At 44.1% G+C, this 21378-nt stretch overlaps 1 protein-coding gene across 1 annotated transcript in view; it reads left to right on the forward strand.

Moving 5' to 3' along the window:
* Positions 1–21378, forward strand: part of cenpi (centromere protein I) — a 34211-nt gene that overhangs the window by 6896 nt on the left and 5937 nt on the right. Inside the window, exons 4-14 of the mRNA XM_063189493.1 lie at positions 436–543; positions 4920–4968; positions 5360–5406; positions 5639–5728; positions 6426–6554; positions 7898–8026; positions 13181–13301; positions 18149–18243; positions 18999–19116; positions 19683–19747; positions 20914–21026. Of these exons, the coding sequence (XP_063045563.1) occupies positions 436–543; positions 4920–4968; positions 5360–5406; positions 5639–5728; positions 6426–6554; positions 7898–8026; positions 13181–13301; positions 18149–18243; positions 18999–19116; positions 19683–19747; positions 20914–21026 (1064 nt within the window). The remainder of the gene's footprint in view (positions 1–435; positions 544–4919; positions 4969–5359; positions 5407–5638; positions 5729–6425; positions 6555–7897; positions 8027–13180; positions 13302–18148; positions 18244–18998; positions 19117–19682; positions 19748–20913; positions 21027–21378) is intronic.

Genomic DNA, 21378 nt, shown 5'->3' on the forward strand with positions numbered 1-21378 from the left:
AGGAGGTGAAAAAGTCATGACTCATGAACAGGAGGTGAAAAAGTCATTACTCATGAGCTTGATTTACACGCCAGATCCATATTTAGACCAATAGTTATTTTGTCGAAAGTAGCTAAAGTAATGCAAAAATAGTGTAATGCCTTACATTTCAAATATAGTAATATTGTAATGTAAGGCATTATTTTGAAAAGACAGTAACATGGAATCAGTAACTTAATATATTACAGTTTTTGAGTAACTTGCCCAACACTGGTCATCAAACATTATTGTATTCATCTCTTGATTGTACAACCACTTTTTGGTTGGTCAAGGCTGCGAAAATGTAATGTGCTGTCTGCAACCGTAGAGTATTGTGTAAGCAGAATACATTTCAAGACGTCATTGGATGTTTGTTGGGGGACTTACCTGGTGCTTATTTTCTGGCCCGTTCTTCAGCTCCTCTTCCTGCGCTGGGTGCTGACCATGTTCGACATGATCGACTACAAGGACAAGCTGAGGGCCATCTATGGCATCCTCTTCCACTTTGTCACGGATGAAAACTTGGTGAGTAGTAAAATCAAGTTCAAGTTCACTATTAATAGCTGTATCAACAGTATAAAAATAGACTTTGCTAGCAGTGCACTTTGGTGTGCCTACATGTTAAAAAATATGACAAGACAAAACAAAACTAAATGCACTGAAAGTGCAATTGTTGTACAGAAAACAGCTGGAGTTACATTGTGGAAAATAAGACAGACTTAGGAAGGCCACTTAGTGGAGTAACTTGCTTTTTCAAGTGGCCAATGGCTTATGAGTAGGTACTGTCCCTAAAAGATGTGGTATTGCATGGGATGCTGTGGTACCGTTTCCCTGACGGTAGGAGTGTGAAGAGATGGTGTGCTGGATTTGTAGGGTCAGAGGTGAAAATGGTAATTTCCTTGCGGATCAAGAACATATCTCTACTCCAGTTAATCCTGTGGCTTTCCAGTAGCATTGACCATTGGAAGACTAGATGTGTCAAAGGAAGCGCTACTCCAAAATTCAGGTGCCAGATAGGGATAAAAGGACATAGAATGTGCCTTGGTTAGGGCAGCTGTATTCTAATGGTTAGGGAAATGTTGAGAGAGAAGTTTGACTTGCTTTAAAACAACTGATGTTGTGGAGGTGTGGTCTTCATGACGATATTGACTGGTTGGTCTCATTTCTGGAGTTGTGGCTTCAGGATGGTTGTCCAGTTGTGAGACAGCATGTACTGTATGCCCCCTCATCCCTGTTCATGGTGGTTGGACTGTGCTTTCTGGTCTCCTTGACTCCTTAATCCAACAGTCCAAGACTTATTTTAAGGCAGGGGTATCAAACTCAAATTGACCGAGGGCCAAAATCAAAATATGGAACGAAGTCTCGGGCCGAGCTCAAGATTTATTTTTAAAAAATGGACTAAAATTGTGCATGCATGCACTTCATACTCATAGTTAAATTTCACACACACTGGCACATATTGTGTTGCATAGGAGTGTGAGCTGTGTCATTGGCCTGGGCCCGCTCATACTTCTGAGAAACACCAAATTTCATGTTCAAGTCTTGGTACACTGTACATTAATGATGTATGAGGGCCAACTGTAATGCACATTTGAAATGATCTTGCGGGCCGAATAAAATGACTCCGCGGGCCAAATATGGCCCCCGGACCTGAGTTTGACACCACTGTTTTAAGGAGTCAATGGAGTCAGATTAAGTAGACAATGGAGATGTTACCAGCCCCATACATGCAAAAGTAGGTGTCTGAACCTGCTGCACCCTATATTGCTAGATTTTATAGTAAGCTTTCCATCGATGTATGACACTTGTATGTCCACTGAAACATGGGTGAGACAATAGGGTCATTTCACGTGAAATCAGACACTTTGGGACCCGACCGACCCGGATTTCAATCATACTTGGTGTGCCTTTTTAGTAGCAAGGTAGCACCCCAGAACACCCCCTGACACTAATATTAAGGGAGAAACAGACTAGGAAAGGTTCACATGTGAGGGTAGCAGTGTTAATTTTGTCAGCTTTTTTTTATTTAGTCGTAGTCTTAGTCACAATGACGAAAATCAATTTTAGTCTTAGTCATATTTTAGTCATTGCCTTCCCAATTTAGTCTTAGTCTTTGTCTAAATGACGAAAATCAATTTTAGTCTTAGTCAATTTTTAGTCATTTTAGTCATTTTAGTCAACACTGTGCATAATAGAACTTCTCCACACACTGCTTCTCTTTGTAACATACGTACTGTATATCATTGACTGTACAGAATAAACCTTCTCCACACACTGCTTCACTTTTTAACATATATCACACTGTGCAGAATGAAACTTCTTCACACACTGGTTCTCTTTTTCTCTATTTTATTTAACACCAGTGTTAATTTAGTCAGCTTTTTAAAATTTAGTCTTAGTCTTAGTCACAATGACGAAAATCAATTTTAGTCTTAGTCATATTTTAGTCATTGCCTTCCCAATTTAGTCTTAGTCTTAGTCTAAATGTCGAAAATCAAAAAAGGGCTTTGACGAAATATTTTAGTCATAGTCATGGTTGACGAAATTAACACTGGAGGGTAGGACACTATACCTTCAGCCTTGAATATATCAGTCAGTGTTAGTCACAAAAAGATGCCTGTGGTGTTATTTGAAAGCTTTTTTCTGGCTCTACATATTACACAATCAGTTTGGAATACAACAACTCTCAGAATATGAATTATGATAAATTGAAAAATTAAAAATTGAATATCTAAAAAAACTATATTTTAAAATGGCCAGTTCCTTGTCCAAATGTAGCCGGCAATGTCATTAGCAACACCTCAAATGCTGGTGTTCGGTTCTTTATTCATTTCAGAGAGAATTTGACTCACAAATATGGCATCATACAGACCACTTACTAATAATATGGAAGTTCAGTTTCACCTCTCCAGTGCTCGGCATACATTCCTCAACACATGCTAGCCACCAGTTGCCATCATATACAGCTACAACATACCCTTTAATGCTTGAAAATGTAACACATTCCTTTACTGAGCTCACTCTTTCAACTCTGCCTTCTCTGAATGCTGAAAATGGCCTAACTTCCACTGTGTCCATTGACAATGGGCAGAAGCTGTGTAGTTTTTGAGTACCTGGAATAGTTCTTGCAGATTCCAACCTTTTCAACATGTTCTCAGCTTCATGATGGTACATCTCTGTTGTGGCAAACTGGCAATGGATGTTCTTGAGAGAGATGCACCATCATGAAGCTGAGAACCTGTTGAAGAGGTTTGAATCTGCAATAACTATTCCAGGTACTCAAAAACTACACAGCTTCTGCCCATTGTCAATGGACATTAGGCCATTTTCCGCATTCAGAGAAGGAGTTGAAAGAGTGAGCTCAGTAAAGGAATGTGTTACATTTTCAAGCATCAAAGGGTATGTTTTAGCTGTATATGATGGCAACTGGTGGCTAGCATGTGTTGAGGAATGTATGCTGAGCACTGGAGAGGTGAAACTGAACTTCCTGCATCCTCATGGACCATCTCCATCCTTCACTTTTCCCTTCAGACCAGATAGACTTGTCATGGATCATCAGGATGTGCTTCTGGTAGTGGAACCTAACTGCAACGGGACGTACTTATACATTATCTACAAAAGACACAGCTGCTGCTTCAAATGCACTGGTAGAGTACAAAATGAGAGTGTAGCCATTGATTATCTCTTTAAAGTACGGTAAAGGGAAGATGACACAGGTACACAGAGAAGGAATGTTCAAACATTCACATATCATCATTTGGTGTGTATAAATGGACACCTGCCTTAGTTTCTGAAACCTGGGACCATGGAAACTGACCATTTTTGTTTTGTTTTTGTTTTGTCATGTGATGCTACTATGGTATTACCATGTTATTAGTAAGTGGTCTGTATGATGCCATATTTGTGAGTCAAATTCTCTCTGAAATGAATAAAGAACCGAACACCAGCATTTGAGGTGTTGCTAATGACATTGCCGGCTACGTTTGGACAAGGAACTGGCCATTTTAAAATATAGTTTTTTTAGATATTCAATTTTTTATTTTTCAATTTATCATAATTCATATTCTGAGTTGTTGTATTCCAAACTGATTGTGTAATATGTAGAGCCAGAAAAGAGCTTTCAAACAATACCACAGGCATCTTTTTGTGACTAACACTGACTGATATATTCAAGGCTGAATGTATAGTGTCCTACCCTCACATGTGAACCTTTCCTAGTCTGTTTCTCCCTTAATATTAGTGTCAGATTCAAACCAATGCAGTTCTGGGGTGCTACCTTGCTACTAAAAAGGCACACCAAGTATGATTGAAATCCGGATCGGTCGGGTCCCAAAGCGTCTGATTTCACGTGAAATGACTCAATAGACCATGAAAGTAAAAGTTTCATTCTAATAGGTAGAAATTCATGCAGCTACTTTGACTCGGCTTTGTAGCCGAGGTGGCACTGGCAACGCAGCAAATGTCATACACCTACCACTGGCAATGACGGACAGTGTGCTCTCTACTGGTGCAATGCAGTGTCTACATAATAATGAGGGTTCTATGAGTTTCGGATTGCTTTCAGCACCGCCTGCCGGTCAGGAGAAACGAAATGGAAATAGAAACGAAATGGAACACAGATTCCTTTGTTATAAAAATGTGTGAAGCAGGTTGGTTAGATTTCACTTTTCTGTCCAGTTTAACCTATTTGATGGGAAATCAAACCTTTTTCTTCACCTCTGGCTGTTCAGTACTTACCTTTGTACCATTTCAAGCTATTCAATGGATGCCTACAACTTGAATTTAAACTGTAAAAATTAGGGTGATGAATCGACAAAGTTTTGAACGGTAGTGTAAGCTTAGTTCATCTTTAGGTTCTTTCTTCTTATCGATTAAAGTTTTTTTTTCTTTCCTTTTTCCAGTCTCCCTTTATCTGCCATATTTTGTATCTCCTGACCATCAAAGAAAACGGTAAGACAGAATATATCAGTGTTGTTTTCCCCTCATCCTCTCAATGCTCTCTCATAGAAATGGATTTTTATCCTTCCATCTCTTCCGTCCAGGCCTCATGAGTAATGCTAGACAATAATGTGCTTTTCAGTGAACCGGTACTGTGGGTCAATGGACTCGGGTCTTCCGAGTGTCGGTTTAAAATGTATGCTTCTGCGCCATTACATTGATGCTATTGTGCATTTCAATATTTGTTCTGTCCGCTGATGTCAGTTAACAGAGATGTGATGTAAGATGGGTAAACGTGTGTGCGTGCGTGCGTGATGTTGACATAATTCTGATGATGGAGTCAAGTGCGCCTTTTCACTTCATCATTTTATTGACTTTTTAAAATGTCAATTTTTTTTTACAGTGACTGCCTATAGAGTTCGAAAGCTGTTGGACATTCAGAGCAAAAAGGTAAACCTGTTCAAAAAGGTTTCTTCCAGTATGAATAGCAAACAGCTTTGTGTGTTTTGGATGTGGGGGTACCTTTTTCTTTTACCTTGAAACAAATAACATACAGTTGTGTTGCAACTTACAAATTATCAAGCCATTTGTATTCAAAATAAATGAATGTTGAATTACCATATAAGTGTCTGCCATTCCTTCTGTACAGTGATGTAAATGCTGTCTCTGTCTTCCTCCTCAGGGCAGGCAGCCACACATACTGCAGTTACTGGCCCTTTACAAAGTCTTCTGCCCAGAGCTGGTTCCACAGTCTGTCTCGGGACGGATAAAGGTCTGTCTGCTTGTCCTTTTCATGCATTCATTTAGACTAGTCTCTCTCAACGCGGGTTCTACAGCCGTGGGGTGGGCGTTGAGGGATACAGCTGAGAGGGGTCGGTGCTTAGTTGCCATTGGCGTGCATTCAAATGATTAATTATTGGTTTCCAGACTGATGAAGCGAAGCAGGAACTTTGTTCTGTGCTGAAGCAAAGCAGAAACTTTGCAGGAAGAAAAAAGTCGTGCCTATATGTATACTTTATACACCTGCTTTGAATGTATTTAAATGTTTAGTGTTCGAATGTAAAGAGGGAGCCTTACAGCTACAGTGTGTAATATTTTAGATAGAATTGTTCAGAATTAATGCTGCCCATTCACAAGTATTACCTTTTTCATCAATACCTACCGCCACAATCAAATTCTAAGTATTCATTATGACTGGGAAAATTGCACTTTTCAAGGGGTATCTTCTCCATTTCCGCCATTTTGAATTTCCAGAAATAGACATTTTTGGCGGCAAAATGTACTGTACTTTGGTCATACTAGTAAATATCTGTTTATTAATTTGGAAATATTCGTGAAAAGATCAAATTTGGCAAACAGGCAGCACAGTGTCAACGAGCAGCATAGTTGCAATACCAACTCTGGCCACAATCAATCATACACAGCGCACCTTTAATCCAAGCTGGTGTTGTCTTTTCTCTCTCCTGCAGGGTGGCTTCAAATCATATGACTCCACGTGGAGAACTCCTCTAGCAGCAGTGTCCAAGCGGAGAGTTAAGGAGAACCCCAGCATGGACCTGCCCTTAGGACTCCCACAGATGACCAACCGCAAGAAAAGGGTACGTGGACATGGGCACACTGTTTGCACACACTCTGTGCACCTTACACTTTCCGTTGTGCACATGTGGAGGAATGATGCAAGATGGTTTCAACTGCTCAGCGTCATAGGTATGACATTACAATGTTGTAACGGTCATGGATGTGTCATAAACATTATGTCCATGTCATAAACATTTTATGACCGTTGGTTTTAAGTGACGTTCGCTTATGGTGAAGGCAAACATAACAATGTCAACTTTTCATAGCAAAACGTTTATCCCATTGACATCATGTTTATGACTCATCTATGACTGTGTCATGGCAGTGTTTTGACACTATTACGACACTGTCATGTCATGCATAGGACGCCAGCGTCAAGTGTTACCAGAAAAGCATTGTAGCATACGTAGACCTATGCAATTGAATGTGTAGTGCTTGTCAATCTTTAGGCACAGTGTCCTTGGCTTTCTTATTGGATGAATGGTGTTGCCCCTCCTCTGTGGTGAAAACCTCAGGCGAAAATTCTGAATTATGTTTTTGCAATATATTGGATAAAAACAATAACATCCAGCCTCACGTCACAATGGACTGGAGGACCAGACAGGGAGGAAGATGTTAATTTGAACTCACTTTCCTCTCTCATCCTCATCTCACCCCTTTAGTATCGTCACCCATTTACCTGTCCTGATTAATGTAGTACATCAGTGTGATGAAGCTTCCCTTAAAAAACAGATGAGCCAGGGCTTTTTCCTTTCTCGTTTTATGTGCTGTGGTAATTCTCAGCGATAACTTTTTCTCCCCGTTTTCTTGGCCGGGTACAAAACCGTCTTTTTTTTCCCAGAGCAGCGAGGCGCCATTCAGCTGGAGCTCAATTTTGATAAAAGCAGCAGTGTCAGCGGGTGGTAGGCTGTCGGTTCAGAGGAGTCGTTTTGCAATTCAGTGGCTCGCCTAATATCTCCTGAAACGCTGTGTAAAATCCCAAGCACCTGGAGCAGATGGGCTATGACCTGTGAAGCTACGCAGAGACAGAAGGGGTAGAAAGACAACAGGGAGGGAGGCAGAGAGAGATGAGGAGGGAGAGAGTTGCTGATGCCTGCATTTCCATTTACCGCTACTCCATTTTTTTTGTTCTCTCGTTCCCTGACTCTCTCTGTCTTTCTGCCTCTTTTTATTTCTCGGTTTCTCACATCTGCCTCTCCCTTCCATCTCTTCTTCAATTCCTCTCTTTCCCTTTCCCCCTCTCTCCTTTCCACCTGTTCTCTCTCTCGCTCTTGCTCTCTCACTCTCACTCACTCACTCACTCATCTCCTCCTCTCCTCTTCTCTCCTGTTCCCCCTCCTCTCCTCCCTCCTCTGCCATGTAGAAGTTCCACCACCTGGAGCTTCCTGCCCTGGCCCCTCCTGCTGCTGTAGGCCCTGTCAGCAGGAGAGGGGTGTGCCTGCTGCAGCTGAGAACCTTTAACGAACTGCTGGAAAACTTAACCAGCATCGAGGTAAGCACGCATGCACACACACACACACACACACACACACACAAAGCCCCAGACCGACAGACACACACACACACACACACACACACACACCTGGTCATACGGTCATACACAAGCTTTGAAGAGATGGCCACATATGCATGCATGACACATGAACTCGCACTCACAGTACACCTGGACGCACACTCCACAGGGTCCATTTCAAACTAGCCCCTCCTGTCCCAACCTTTTTGCTTGTGGCCTTGTGCTTTGCTGACGCCCTGCATAAAGTTTCCCAGCTGTCAGTTCAGACAAAGCAACTTTTAGGGGGCTTTTCCCCATTCAGCATCTTAATTGCAAATGAGAACATGACCTTTTAAATTGTGCTTTTGCAAAATATTGAACTTCTTCTATGACGTCTTGCATCCGTCTTGCCGCTCGTCTTCATGCTGCAGTGATGCTGCTTACCGGTACTTGCCACTAGATGGAGCTGCATCACAAGCAGTAGTTTAGAGAGAACAGGGAAAAACCACACTGGGCTCCTTTTTGGTCTTCATCACATTTTCCAAGCTCCCAAGCAGAACAGCTTCTGTATGTCCCCCACCAGACACAGACGTGCACACACACACACATTCCCACATCCCCAACTTGTCACTTTGTTCATGTAAAACTGTGGCTGGTATTTAGCTGCAGTCCATCAGTGTAAGGCGGGCTGTGGGTAATATCCTGCTGAAGCCTCGCCATCAATTACTCTCTGCACTGCAATGCATCAGCAGACAGACTAATTAGAAATGTGATTAGGGGACAAGCGTCGCCACATGACAGTGACTCGTCTCGTCTCCGGGAGGGCGGGAAACCATGTAAGTGGTGATCTGAGCTGCACCCTGTCTCCTCGTCAAACAGTGACCCAGCCCGATTTTCGTTGTAGCATTAATTGCAGTCCCGACCTGGCACTGAAGAATTGCTTTCTATAGTTTTTTTTTCTTTGTTACGAAAAAGCTTGGGGATAATTTCCGCTCCTAGCCACATGGACCATGCCCAGTCTCCACTAGCCCCTACCCCTCCATTTCTTACTCTTACACACTCACACACTGTCACTGTCTGGCCACACAGCTGTGGGCATTGGGTATATGCCACAAGCTTGCGTGACAGGCCTGTGTGAATCGGGAAGGGGGGGTGGAACTCCATCACGCCACAGAAAACAAAGCGGTCATGGTGCTGCTGCTAAGGATCATTGATTCTCATCCTCCACCTCTCCTGTCACACACACACACACACACACTATATCTCACACTCGCTCTGTCTTTCATTCAGATTCACTCACTTTCTCACGCTACATACATAGCCTACATACATACTATACATACAATTTCTCTCTCTCTCTCTCTCTCTCTCTCTCTCTCTCTCTCTCTCTCTCTCTCTCTCTCTGTGTCTGTCTCACTCTCTCTCTCTCTCTCTCTCTCTCTCTCTCTCTCTCTCTCTCTCTCTCTCTCCCTCTCTCTCCCAGCTGTTCCACTCCACGCCTCCCCTCTATTCCCCAGTCATCATCATATGATATGAGTTTGGTGTCTTGCTGCTGCTGGCAATGGCTGATACATGGGCTCCTTAATTAGGAGTCAGGCTCGCCCATGTCAAATGACAATCTGCCACCCACCCATGCAAACAGCCATTTATTTCGCTCATCATTTAGTCCCTATCACGTACGCACACGCACACACACGGCAGTCATATTTTCAGGCAGTTGTTGGGAGGGAGTACCGTGAGAAGCCTGGAACGAGTGTACAGTGTGTGTGTGTGTGTGGGGGGGGGGGTGTGTACATAGGAGTGTGTAGGTCTGTGTTTGGGTCATAAGGAAGAAGAATAGGAATGGGTTGCAGCACAGTGTAGTACGGTACAGTGGAGTTGTATTACGAAATAGGTGACGGGATGGGAAATAGGTTTTGTATTGTACAACGTAAATAATTATAGTGCAGTAGTGAAGAATTGGTTGCAGCACAGTGCCTGGTGAATTGTAGTGCAGTGTGAGCACAGCTCTTTTCTTTATGGGTTAGAGGAGAAATGGGCTCCCCTCCTCTCTCTACCTGTCTCTGTCTCGCCGCCTCTCAGCTCCAACTCTGCCTTTCATTTTCTCCTCTCTCTCTCTCTCTCTCTCTCTCTCTCTCTCTCTCTCTCTCTCTCTCTCTCTCTCTCTCTCTCTCTCTCTCTCTCTCTCTCTCTCTCTCTCTCTCTCTCTCTTGCCTTTGCGCTCGACCCGTATTTAGTTGTAATGAGTGTGGAAGTACAGTCAGACTCCATTATGCCTCTACGCTTATCTTCGGTGCCAAGCCTATTCTGTCAATGTCACTGTCATTGGGTCACTGGGTTCAGTCACAGTACCAACATGAAATGTGCCTTATTTTGTTAGGCAGAACTTCAAAAATGGGTCTTAGATGAGTGACATTTAAATGTCAAACTGAAGCTATTAAACTTTTAAAAAAGAAGAAGAAAATATTGTCACAAGTACAGGGGTTGGACAAAATGAGTTTTAGTGTCATTTAGTTCCTCTTCCATCCACAGTTAATCCTGTTGGATGTGGTTCATCCTTCTTGGTGGTATGCAGACATTACCTTGGATACTGTGGCTCTTGATACATCACAAAGACTCACTGTCTCGGTCAAAGATGTAACAGTTACACACGTAACAAGAATTTCTCCTTTTTGAACTGTGACATGTCACCCATAATGTTGTGTGCATTGAACATTTTTGAGCAAAACTGTTCTCTTACCCTGCTAATTGAACCTTCACACTTCACTTTACTCGCGCAATGTGCCATTAATGAAGATTGGCCAAGAGGCTGGTCCACTTCCATGAAACTGAGCCATGAAACTTCCCACACTAAAATGACAGGTGTCTCCGTTATTTTGTCCAACCCCTGTAGTATATACAGGTTAAGGTGGTATTTCCTGCTTGGCGTTTGCCTGACGCACCTCCTCCAGTGCACTTGGGTCAGATGCAAGGTCCTCAGCTGGTGCCACCTTTCTCTGATGTTTCGCCCCCTAGCCAGAACATCTCCAGGTGGGGGGGCAAGCGGTTTGGGACGTCTCCCAACCACTCCCTGCATCTGACCCTAATGACCCCATATACTCTCCTTCCTTCTCAGCCACAATCAGTAACCTTCTCCGCATCTTCTGCTAGCTCCTTGATCGCTCGCTGAAGTCTTGCCCCTGTTGTTCCAACAGCGTGGAGAAGCTGGATCACTGACCTGCTGACGAAACCCCTGCACCCAACCTCCACTGGGTGTATGGATGCTACCCACCCTGCCTCCCTGCACGCCGCTGCCAGCTCGGTGTACTTGAGGCGCTTGAACTCATGTGCTGTTGGTATCCCTTCTTCCCAAGGAACAGTCAACTCAATGATGAGGACGCGTTTGACAGCTCCGGACCACATCACGATGTCTGGCCTTAGGCTAGATTGCACAATTTCGCTTGGGAAGCTGAGTTGCCTGTCCAGGTCGACGCGCATCTCCCACGCCTTTCCAGGGGTCTGCAACGATCTTGACTGACTTGTGTCAGTTGCTGGGTCTCTCCTGGCCGTACGAAGGAGATGGCAGGTGTTGAGCTGGCTGTTGAGGAGTTAGCCGCTGTTCTTCTCACCTCCAAGTGCTCTGCCAACTTCCTGAGCACTTGGTTGTGTCGCCATCGGAGCCGTCCTTGAGACAGTGCCACTTTGCATGATGCCAGGATGTGTTGGAGGCCTGCTTTCTCGCTTTCACACAGAGGGCACTTGTCCTCACTCCCAAACCAGGTGGAAAGGTTTTGGGGGCACGGCAGAGTGTCATAAGCTGCTCTAACCATGAAGCTGAGACGTGCCTGTGGGGCTTGCCAAATGTCCTGCCAGGTAATGACCCTGTTGACAGTGTCCTCCCACCTGGTCCACGCCCCTTGCTTTCCCTGGGACACGGCTTTGATGAGGTACTGCTCCTGTTCTCCTCGAGCAACTTCTTCCACGATCATGGCCTTCCTTTGCTCCCTTGAGGCTTTTGACCAGAAGGTAACTGCTTCTCCGAAGCCTACTCCAGCCCGGCCGACCTGCACTCTCCCTGTGATCTCTCTGTGCTGTAGCCTGCTGACAGCCTGATCCACTTCTGGTTGGGCCCTCCATTTGCGCCCCGTTCGTACGACTACTGCCGCAGCTCTTATCGTGGGGTCCCTGGACTCCCTCAGATCGAACACAAGGCGGGCCTTTTCCTGCTTGTAGCCAAGGCCCACTGACTTCAATGGGAGCTGAAGTGTGTTCTTTCCGAACAGTCCTGTGTTAGAAAAACAGCGAGGGAGGCCCAACCACTTCCTCATGTAGGTGTTCGCAATGCTGTCCAGCTTGCTGGCTGTGGATGATGGTATTTCACACACTTTAAGTGGCCACATCACACGCTGGAATAGTGTGAACTGATAGCACCACAGTTTGAATTTCCCGGGGAGTTGGCTGCTGTCAATCCTGGCCAGGCCGTGACCTAGTTGTTGTTGCACAAGTTTGCCCATCTGCCTGTCAGAGAGGTCAGCGGTGTATTCCCTCCCAAGACTCCTAATAGGTTGCAGGGGTATCCTCTCACCTCCTGCCGTGAACACCACCCTATCGGTCCTTACTCCTCTTCTGATTGACAGGCTCCGGGACTTGGCTGGCTTGATCTTCATTCTCGCCCACTGGGTAAGCTCATCCAAGCGTTTGAGAACCCTGGATGTACATGGAGCCGTCTGTAGGATGGTTGTCACGTCGTCCATGTACCCTCTCAGTGCAGGGAGCCTCTCTCCTGATGGTAGCCTCAAACCCCCTACAACTTGTCTCGCTCCGCGGAGGATGATCTCGAATGCAGCCACAAAGAGTATTGGGGAGATTGCGCAGCCCATAGCGATGCCCACCTCCAGTTGTTGCCACCCTGTTGCAGATCCTTCTGAGGTGAAGCACATATGGAAGTTGCTGAAGTACCTGCCTATGATGCTGCTGACTGACGTTGGAATGTGGAAAAATTCCAGCGCGTAATCAATCAGCTTGTGCGGAACTGACTCGTATGCATTGACCCCTGTATGTAGATGTGCTCTGCTGCAGCTCCTGTTCTTTGGACTGATTCTTTGTGTTTGTGTGTGTGCGTGTGCGTGTGTGTGTGCGTGTGCGTGTGCGTGTGCGTGTGTGTGTGTGTTGCAGCTCCCGGCTCAGATGGGCTCCCTGCTCAGCTCTCGTCTGGCGCTGCACTACCTGGACTGTGTGCAGGATGAGTCGGCCTTCCTGCGCCTCAACTACTGGCTGGGAAACGCACTGCAGGAAGGTAACCTACCACACACACACACACACACACAAACACACACACACACACACACACACACACACACACACACACACACACACACACACACACACACACACACACAAACACACTTCACTGACTGGTTTAACAATTAAGTAGTAGATGGTAGATAGTAACTTTGAAACATTTGGTAGTCTTGAAACAGTTTTGAAACATTTGGCAGTGATCTCTGTTCAAGATTCAAGTTTTATTTTATTTCATCTCAGGAGAGTAACATTTGTTGTTTTCTCTTCTCAAAAGGGAATAGCTGCCAGATTCGTGTGCGTGTGTGTGTGAGAGAGAGAGAGAGAGAGAGACTTGGTAGTCTGTTCTGACAATTAAATATCGTCTTGATATTATTGTAAACAAGAACTGCGATGAATATCCACACAACCAACATTCTTCATTGTGGATCCTGCTCGCGTGGGAGGCATACTGCTTTGACTTTGAAAAATATGACATTACAAAGTGCTTATGCTATTCAATCTCATGATGACGGCAAAAGTAACTGCCGCCCATTGCAGGGCTTTTTGGATTCTTGTAAGCTGCAAGTTACTATAAATGGATGATGCATGGAGGGCACACAATTGTGTGTGTGTGTGTGTGTGTGTGTGTGTGGCTTTGTGTAAAGAAATGACACACTACAATAATAGCAGCACAACCTGATTCATGTATCTGAATAAGCACAAGGGCATTTATCTAATGCAGGGGTGGGGAACCTTTTTCATTCGAGGCGCCACTTCAAATTCCTCCAAGGGCCGTATAAGTCCTCCGAGGGTCGTACTATGAACACAAACCTTGATTTCCCCGGCCTATATTGAAGGCTGCCACCTTTAAAACAGACTCCACCTTCTTAAGGTCCCCTGAATATAACTTAATTGTATTGCAAATGTATTTTTTAAGATTCCTTTACAAAATATGTCATATTTCATGTGAAGCTGCATAACATTAAAATTATATCAGGGGCCGGATAAAACGGCCTCAAGGGCCACAAACGGCCCTCGAGACATGGGTTCCCCACCCCTGATCTAATGCCTCGGGGTGACCGAAATGAGGGGGAAAAATGCCATTTCCAAAACTTGCTATTACCAAAGGTCTTTGATTCCATCTTCATCCCATTATTATTGTCTGATTGTAACTGAAAGTATCTCTGCTGCATTGGGTCATTGGTTGTGACATGCATACAATTTCTTTCCCAGCGTTTGCAAGGTCAGAAGGAAACATTAATATTTGCTGATTACAGTGACACCATTTGTGATCCCATTCAACCTCTACACTTTACCATGCGAAGAATTGATAGAAATATAAAATCGCTGAACTGTGATTGCCATCACATTCTTTTCCCCCAGAGCATTAATTTGTTTCTCCATTCTGAAACACTATAATGTGTATTCATCCTTACTTCATTTGGCAAAAAAAAAGAAATGAACTTGTGACTGGGGTAAAAGTGGTCCATTATAAGTCGAAGCAATACAATAAAAAAAAATCTAGCCCTTGGCTCAGTCGCCCAAATAGTTTTTTAATTGAGTTGCAGGTCTATTAAAATGTGGAACTCTTGCTAAAAATGCCTGCCAGAATGTATTCCTTTCCCAATGTCACCTTTAGAAATGCTGGTTAGAATTTGGCTTGCAGTGTTGTAGTGATTAGGCACCCGCTCCACTGCAGAATACACAGTGCCCTACACATACTGGTCTTGCTCCGAAGTCTTACCCCCAAATAACCAAATCATATTTAAATGCATATTCTGTTTTCAGATGTGTGTGGATTGTATTACGATTCCTCTGTTAGAAACATTCAAATAATGTGATTAAATATAGGGCTGTCAGTAGATTAAAAAAAATAATCTAATTAATTACAGAATTTGTAATTAATTAATCTAATTAATCGCACTTACTCGTATGTTCTTTTCATGACGCGAAACAATAATAATAATAATAATAATAATTACAATAGGCCTATAAGCCCTATGATGTACTAATATGTTAAAATAGGCCTGGTAAACAGAGTTAGTGAATAAATAGGCTACATTAGCCAACACAAAAAATGAGTCTACAGTATCCTATCTATCTATCTATCTATCTATCTATCTATCTATCTATCTATCTATCTATCTATCTATCTATCTATCTATCTATCTATCTATCTATCTATCTATCTATCTATCTATCTATCTATCTATCTATCTGAAAAGGTCAGAGTTCAAGGAAATGGGAACACCCCCTGATGAAACAGATGACGTGCATTCATTCACGTTTTGTTTACATTTTGGGGAGCTGGATTAGCCAGGAATGATAACTGCACTGAGCTAGCTTATAACCCTTGCTTGGACTATGATTCTACACCAAAATATTCTATGGATATAAGACAGGACAAGAAAGACTGACTGATGTAAACTTCTCCAAACTATCTGCACGAAAGGTAAGACATCCTATCTCTGTAGGCTATAGCGATTGGTTGAAGCTAGAAAACGCCAGTGTCTGAGGTGTCAGTGGAAGTTAGCGATCAAAGTTGTCAATTTGACATCGGTGGCAAAGATTCACAGTGGTATTATTTTATTCTGAACGTGGCATGTATCACTCAAATCGCTGTAATCACAACCCAACTTGAGAAGATCATCTTCCAGCACTTGCGATGACTTTGTGCTGTCAAATTGAAATCCCTATACACTTGCACTGTAGCTTGTGTCATGGGGTAATTTCGGAGCCTGTAATATTTTGATTCTTATGTGCAGCGTGGAAAAGGTAGCAATTATCTATCAAGTGGTTTGATGTTGTAGTGAATAGAGTGTTGTTCTGCAGATGAGCAGAAACCTCTGCTGAAATTGCGGTAGGCTCTATGTAGTAGCTTGGCTACCGCGGTCACACATAATGAACACAAATATTTGTGTCGTGTTCATTCGTATGCTGGGTTATAGTTGTATGAAAGATTTAAGTAGGCCTGCCACAAGTCCAACTATTATACAACTGCTATGGCCAAATCAAATGATAAACTGTCTTGAAATGCGCCTGTATATCGATGAACCAGCTGCCGAGCGCTCGTGATAAAATGCTTTCTAAAATATAGACAAATCGATAATGGGAAAAACAGCAAATTGGGTCTGACATGTTATTAGTTGTATTTAAGCTGTAGAGATTGTCTGATTGCTTGTGTTAATTGAAGGAAAACGTCATTGGTCCACATCTATTTTTAGATGCGTCCCAGCATCTCTATAAGAGGGTCTGTCCGTCCGTCCGTCTGAAACGCATTCCTTGTCTGAAACGCTGTCTTGTCTGAAACGCTGTCTGAAACGCATTCCTTCAATTGTTCCTCCTGTGTCCACAAGGCGGAGGCAGAGAGGCATTTTGGCCTGGAGCGAATGCGTGTCAAAACCAAACCGGCAAGGCTAAGCTGATAGCATTGTGAGACAACTGAGGGGTGCATTCAATTTTCGGCATTGTTTTGCGTTTGGACAGTGGTAGTCAACTTCGTTCCTTCTCCACAGCACACCAACACCACTGTGAGTGTCACTTAATGTTCACGGTCTTGTGATAGGCCTACACTTCGGCTGATAGTGTCGCGTTGTGCAGCTATTTTGGTTCATCAGAATGGAAATGAACGATTTAGAAGTCGGCAGGCAGTATTTCACACAGATGTTTGTGCTCGGATAGAGGGGCGTTAGCATTGCATAACGCTCCACGACATGGTACCGTAATAAGTTGACAGGCGACCAGCAGCGCTACAGCTCTTCCTCTAAACGTGAGTTTGCAAACATTCTGCCACTACGTTTCAGTGAGTAGTCAGTGTTCTCGAACTAGTAGACAGATGGGCCATTTGCATTTCACATACGCTGTGTTACTGATGTTCTCGGGCATATTGCAAGGGAGAGTCGTTTTCTACTGGCGGGCGCGTGAACCCCACAGGTGCTTTCCCTTGCGCTCAGAGAGAGCACCGGACAGAACGCGTCTTTTGCTTCGTAATTGGTTTGCAGTCGTATGAATTTGGTAAACTCTGCCACTGAAGCTCACTGCTTTGTGCCTTGACGGTAAAAAGCTGGCATTGAAAATTAAGCGCACAATGCATCCAAAGGGTGAACCCATAGCGCATGATTCACCCAAACGGTTTTATTTATTTATTAGGCTATTTGGCGATGTTTAGTGTCTTTCCCACATGCACATGACGCTGAAATGGCGTGATAGCCTACTAAATGTGAAATTTGAAATTAGATGCTTCTTTTCCAAATCCAAGCATGATGACCTTATTATAGTCTAAACTGCAAAATATAAAGCTTTGTCTCGTCATTTCACTGCCTGCCACATTATTTGGAGTTTCCATGGGCAATAGGCTATGACCAATAAACAAAAAGCACATCCTCAGAGGGGGGTGGGCGTTGACAGGTTAGGAGGAGGCCAGCGGGGCGTTTTGGGGGGAAAAAAGGTTGGAACTGGCATAGAGGGACGCATCTGTTGTCCGCCTGTCGGCCTTGTTTAACTGAACAGCTGCTGGCAGCAATGCAGCGTCAACTGGCACATCTCGTAATAATTCAAAAATATCTAAAAATAATTAAATACAAACATATGCTTTTGTTCATGAAAAAAGACAGAAAAGTGTCTGTATTTGTTGTATTTATTGTATTTTAGCTTTAGAAGTTGATGGACGGCTTGTATTTATCACAGCGTGAGTGAGTGAATTCAGTTGCCACGCCATGCGCTTAGAACGTATGTCTACCCATAAATAATTAATGCCATTAATTTTTACAACGCGTTAATGCGCCTTGTAATTAATGAATCGAATTAACGCGTTAAAATGACAGCCCTATTAAATACATATCCGTGTGCTTCTCTCTCTCTCAGAGTTTTTCGGGCGGCCAGTGGAGGGTGCCCAAGACAGTATGGTCGAGGCGTCTAACTTCCTCAATATGCTGGTGTCCACACAGAGCTTCTTTCAGGTCAGCAATCCTCCACAACACCCCACCCCCCTTCTTCTGTCTCATCCCATCCCTTCTTCATCCCTTCTTCTTCCTATCTTCCTCCTTCATTTGGTTCACTCTGCTTGAGGAAAGAAGGGGTGGATCTTCGCAATAATCAGGCTGCTTACCTGCCATGCCATTGATCACGGTCACATGATCCATGATCTTGAACCCCTCCTTCAGTCTTTATCTTTTTTTTTAATGTGGAGACTTTTTTAACTTCTATGTTTTTCCTTTCACTTTTTGGGACTTTCTGAGCAAACCCCCCCCCCAAAAAAAACAAAAGAAACGTTTCAAAAACATTCTTTCCCTAACCCTTTCCACCCTCCATCATTCATCCATTCCCTCTATGTGCATCGAAGTTAAGTTCGCAGTCAAACACACAGATTTTTGGCCTACCGTCTGTCTCTTTCTAAGACGTTTATGTGAAAGCTGAGTGCCTGAGAAAAGTGTGCCATCAGCAGCACCCCCCCACCACCACCACCACCTGAGATTCTCTTCTCTCCTCTCTTCTCCTCCATGTCCAGAGCCTGTCAGTTAGAATCACGCCACCTGTCGTCTGCAGCCACATTAGCGAATAACTGATTAGGCAGTTAGGCAGCCTCATCTCAGACACTCATCTCACTGTGTGTGTGTGTCTGTGTCTGTGTGTGTGTCTGTGTCTGTGTGTGTGTCTGTGTCTGTGTCTGTGTCTGTGTCTGTGTGTGTGTGTGTGTGTGTGTGTCTTGTGACAGGAGGGCTTCTCTGCCACAGAGGCGTTCCTGTGTAAGCTGCTGGAGGTTTGGGACGGCTCTCTGCACCAGCCCCAGATCCTGGAGCTGCTTAGCGACATGACACTGCTGCCCAGCTCACGTCAGTAACACACAGTCTGTTCTGCTGTCATTAGCGCGCGTGCGTGTTCTGTTTTCCCTTGAAAGTATGTGTGCACATTTTTTTGGTTCATGTAATAATTCAAAGTTGTTGGCTGTAGGTTAAAGGGACACTGTGTGAGATTTTTAGTTGTTTATTTCCAGAATTCATGCTGCCCATTCACTAATGTTACCTTTTTCATGAATAGTTACCACCACCATCAAATTCTAAGTATTCATTATCACTGGAAAAACGGCACTTTTTCATACACGAAAAGGGGGATCTTCTCTATGGTCCGCCATTTTGAATTTCCAAAAATAGACATTTTTAGCTGCAAAAATGACTACTTGGACCACACTAGAAAATATTTGTTTATTACTCAGTAAACTTTCATGTAAAGATCAAATTTGGCAATAGGCAGCCCAGTTTCAATGAGCAGCATAGTTGCAGTATCTTTTTTGACCATTTCCTGCACAGTGTCCCTTTAAGAACATGCAGCGAGTTGGAATGAAGTTTTACTGTCTGTAGTCACATATTACTTAATGAAATGAATGTTTCCCTTCTTACAGAAATAAAGCAACTCCTCTTCGACCCTTTACAACAGCTATACTTCACATCGTCCGTGTTTTTCAAGGTGGGATTTGCTCAGTTCTTCTTTCTCCCTCCCTCTTTCCTTTCATCTACCCTATTTCCTTGTTCCTCTGTATTCAAGATAAGCTCTCTCTCTCTCTCTCTCTCTCTCTCTCTCTCTCTCTCTCTCTCTCTCTCTCTCTCTCTCTCTCTCTCTCTCTCTCTCTCTCTCTCTCTCTCTCTTATTTTTTAAAATCTTTTTCAACTTGTTCCTCTCAGCGGTTGACCAAGGTTTTTGAGCAACCTTGGCTGGCATACATCCCTTCATTCATTATCATGACCAGTTCTTTAGAGTAGAGCCCTAAGACACACACAGACACACACACAGACACACACACACAGACACACACAGACACACACACAGACACACACACAGACACACACACACACTCACACACACACTCACACACACACACAGTAATGACCTCCAAGAAGTGCAGTCCGAGTGCACTCTGTGGAACTCTCCAGTCCTCCGTGTGCACTTCCGTTTGCCCTTGTCATTTATTTTGGCTGCCAAGAGGCTCCCTCTTAACATCTGCTTCTCATCAGCGCCACGCCCCTGTCTCCTCTCCTCTCCTCTCCTCTCCTCTCCTCTCCTCTCCTCTCCTCTCCTCTCCTCTCCTCTCCTCTCCCTTCTCCATCCTTCTCCTTCTCCATTGTGCAGGGTGAGGTCTGTCTGTCTCGCTCTCGCTCTCGCTCTCTCGCGCGCTGAGAGTGCAGTGTCATTGTTCTCTCCTCCTGTCTCACTCATCTACAGTGCTCAGTGCTCACTACTTCACCCATTTCTGTCTGCAGTCCAGTATTTCACTGCCGATGCCTCCTGTCTCACTCTCATCTACAGGGCAGTGTCATTCACCATTATATCTTCCTCTGTCTTGCTGTTTCTCTTTTTTTTTTCTTAAAGTCAAAATTCTCTCTCTCTCTCTCTCTCTCTCTCTATCTCTCTATCTCTCTATCTCTCTATCTCTCTCTCTCTCTCTCTCTCTCTCTCTCTCTCTCTCTCTCTCTCTCCATGTCATTTGATTATCTCTCTCTCTCTCTCTCTCTCTCTCTCTCTCTCTCTCTCTCTCTCTCTCTCTCTCTCTCTCTCTCTGTCTCTCTCTATCTATCTATCTATCTAGTACAGTACAGTGTTATTGAGTGCCTGTTTCTCTCTCTCTCTCTCTACAGTGCAGTGTCATTGAGTGCCTGAACAGTATGCTCCGTAAGTGGCTGACCTGGCATTCCGTTAGTGCCGAGCAGGAGGACTGTCTTAACATCAGCCTTAGTAACCGCAGCACCATGTAAGTCCCTCAGCCTATTTATTTCTCATGCACGCTCTCTCTCTTGCCCTGTCATGGGCAGTCATGGGTAAGCGGTTAGGGTGTCAGGTTTTGTAGCCCAAAGGTTATCGGTTTTATTCCTGACCTGCCAGGTTGGTGGAGGGAGTAATTAATCAGTGCTTTCATCCATAACGGAAGTACTGTACCCTGAGCATGGTACTGTTTCTCCGCACTGCTCCCGTGGGGCGCTGCTTGGGGCGGCTCATTTGCACGAGGTATCCATGCAATTGAGTGCAGTGAGCGCTGTGTGCTGTGTCACAATGGAGTTTCCCAGGTGGGCTTTCATTTCACCTCTCTCAGTTTACCTGCTGTG

Source organism: Engraulis encrasicolus, chromosome 23 (genome assembly GCF_034702125.1).
Source record: "Engraulis encrasicolus isolate BLACKSEA-1 chromosome 23, IST_EnEncr_1.0, whole genome shotgun sequence".
Classification (NCBI taxonomy): domain Eukaryota; kingdom Metazoa; phylum Chordata; class Actinopteri; order Clupeiformes; family Engraulidae; genus Engraulis; species Engraulis encrasicolus.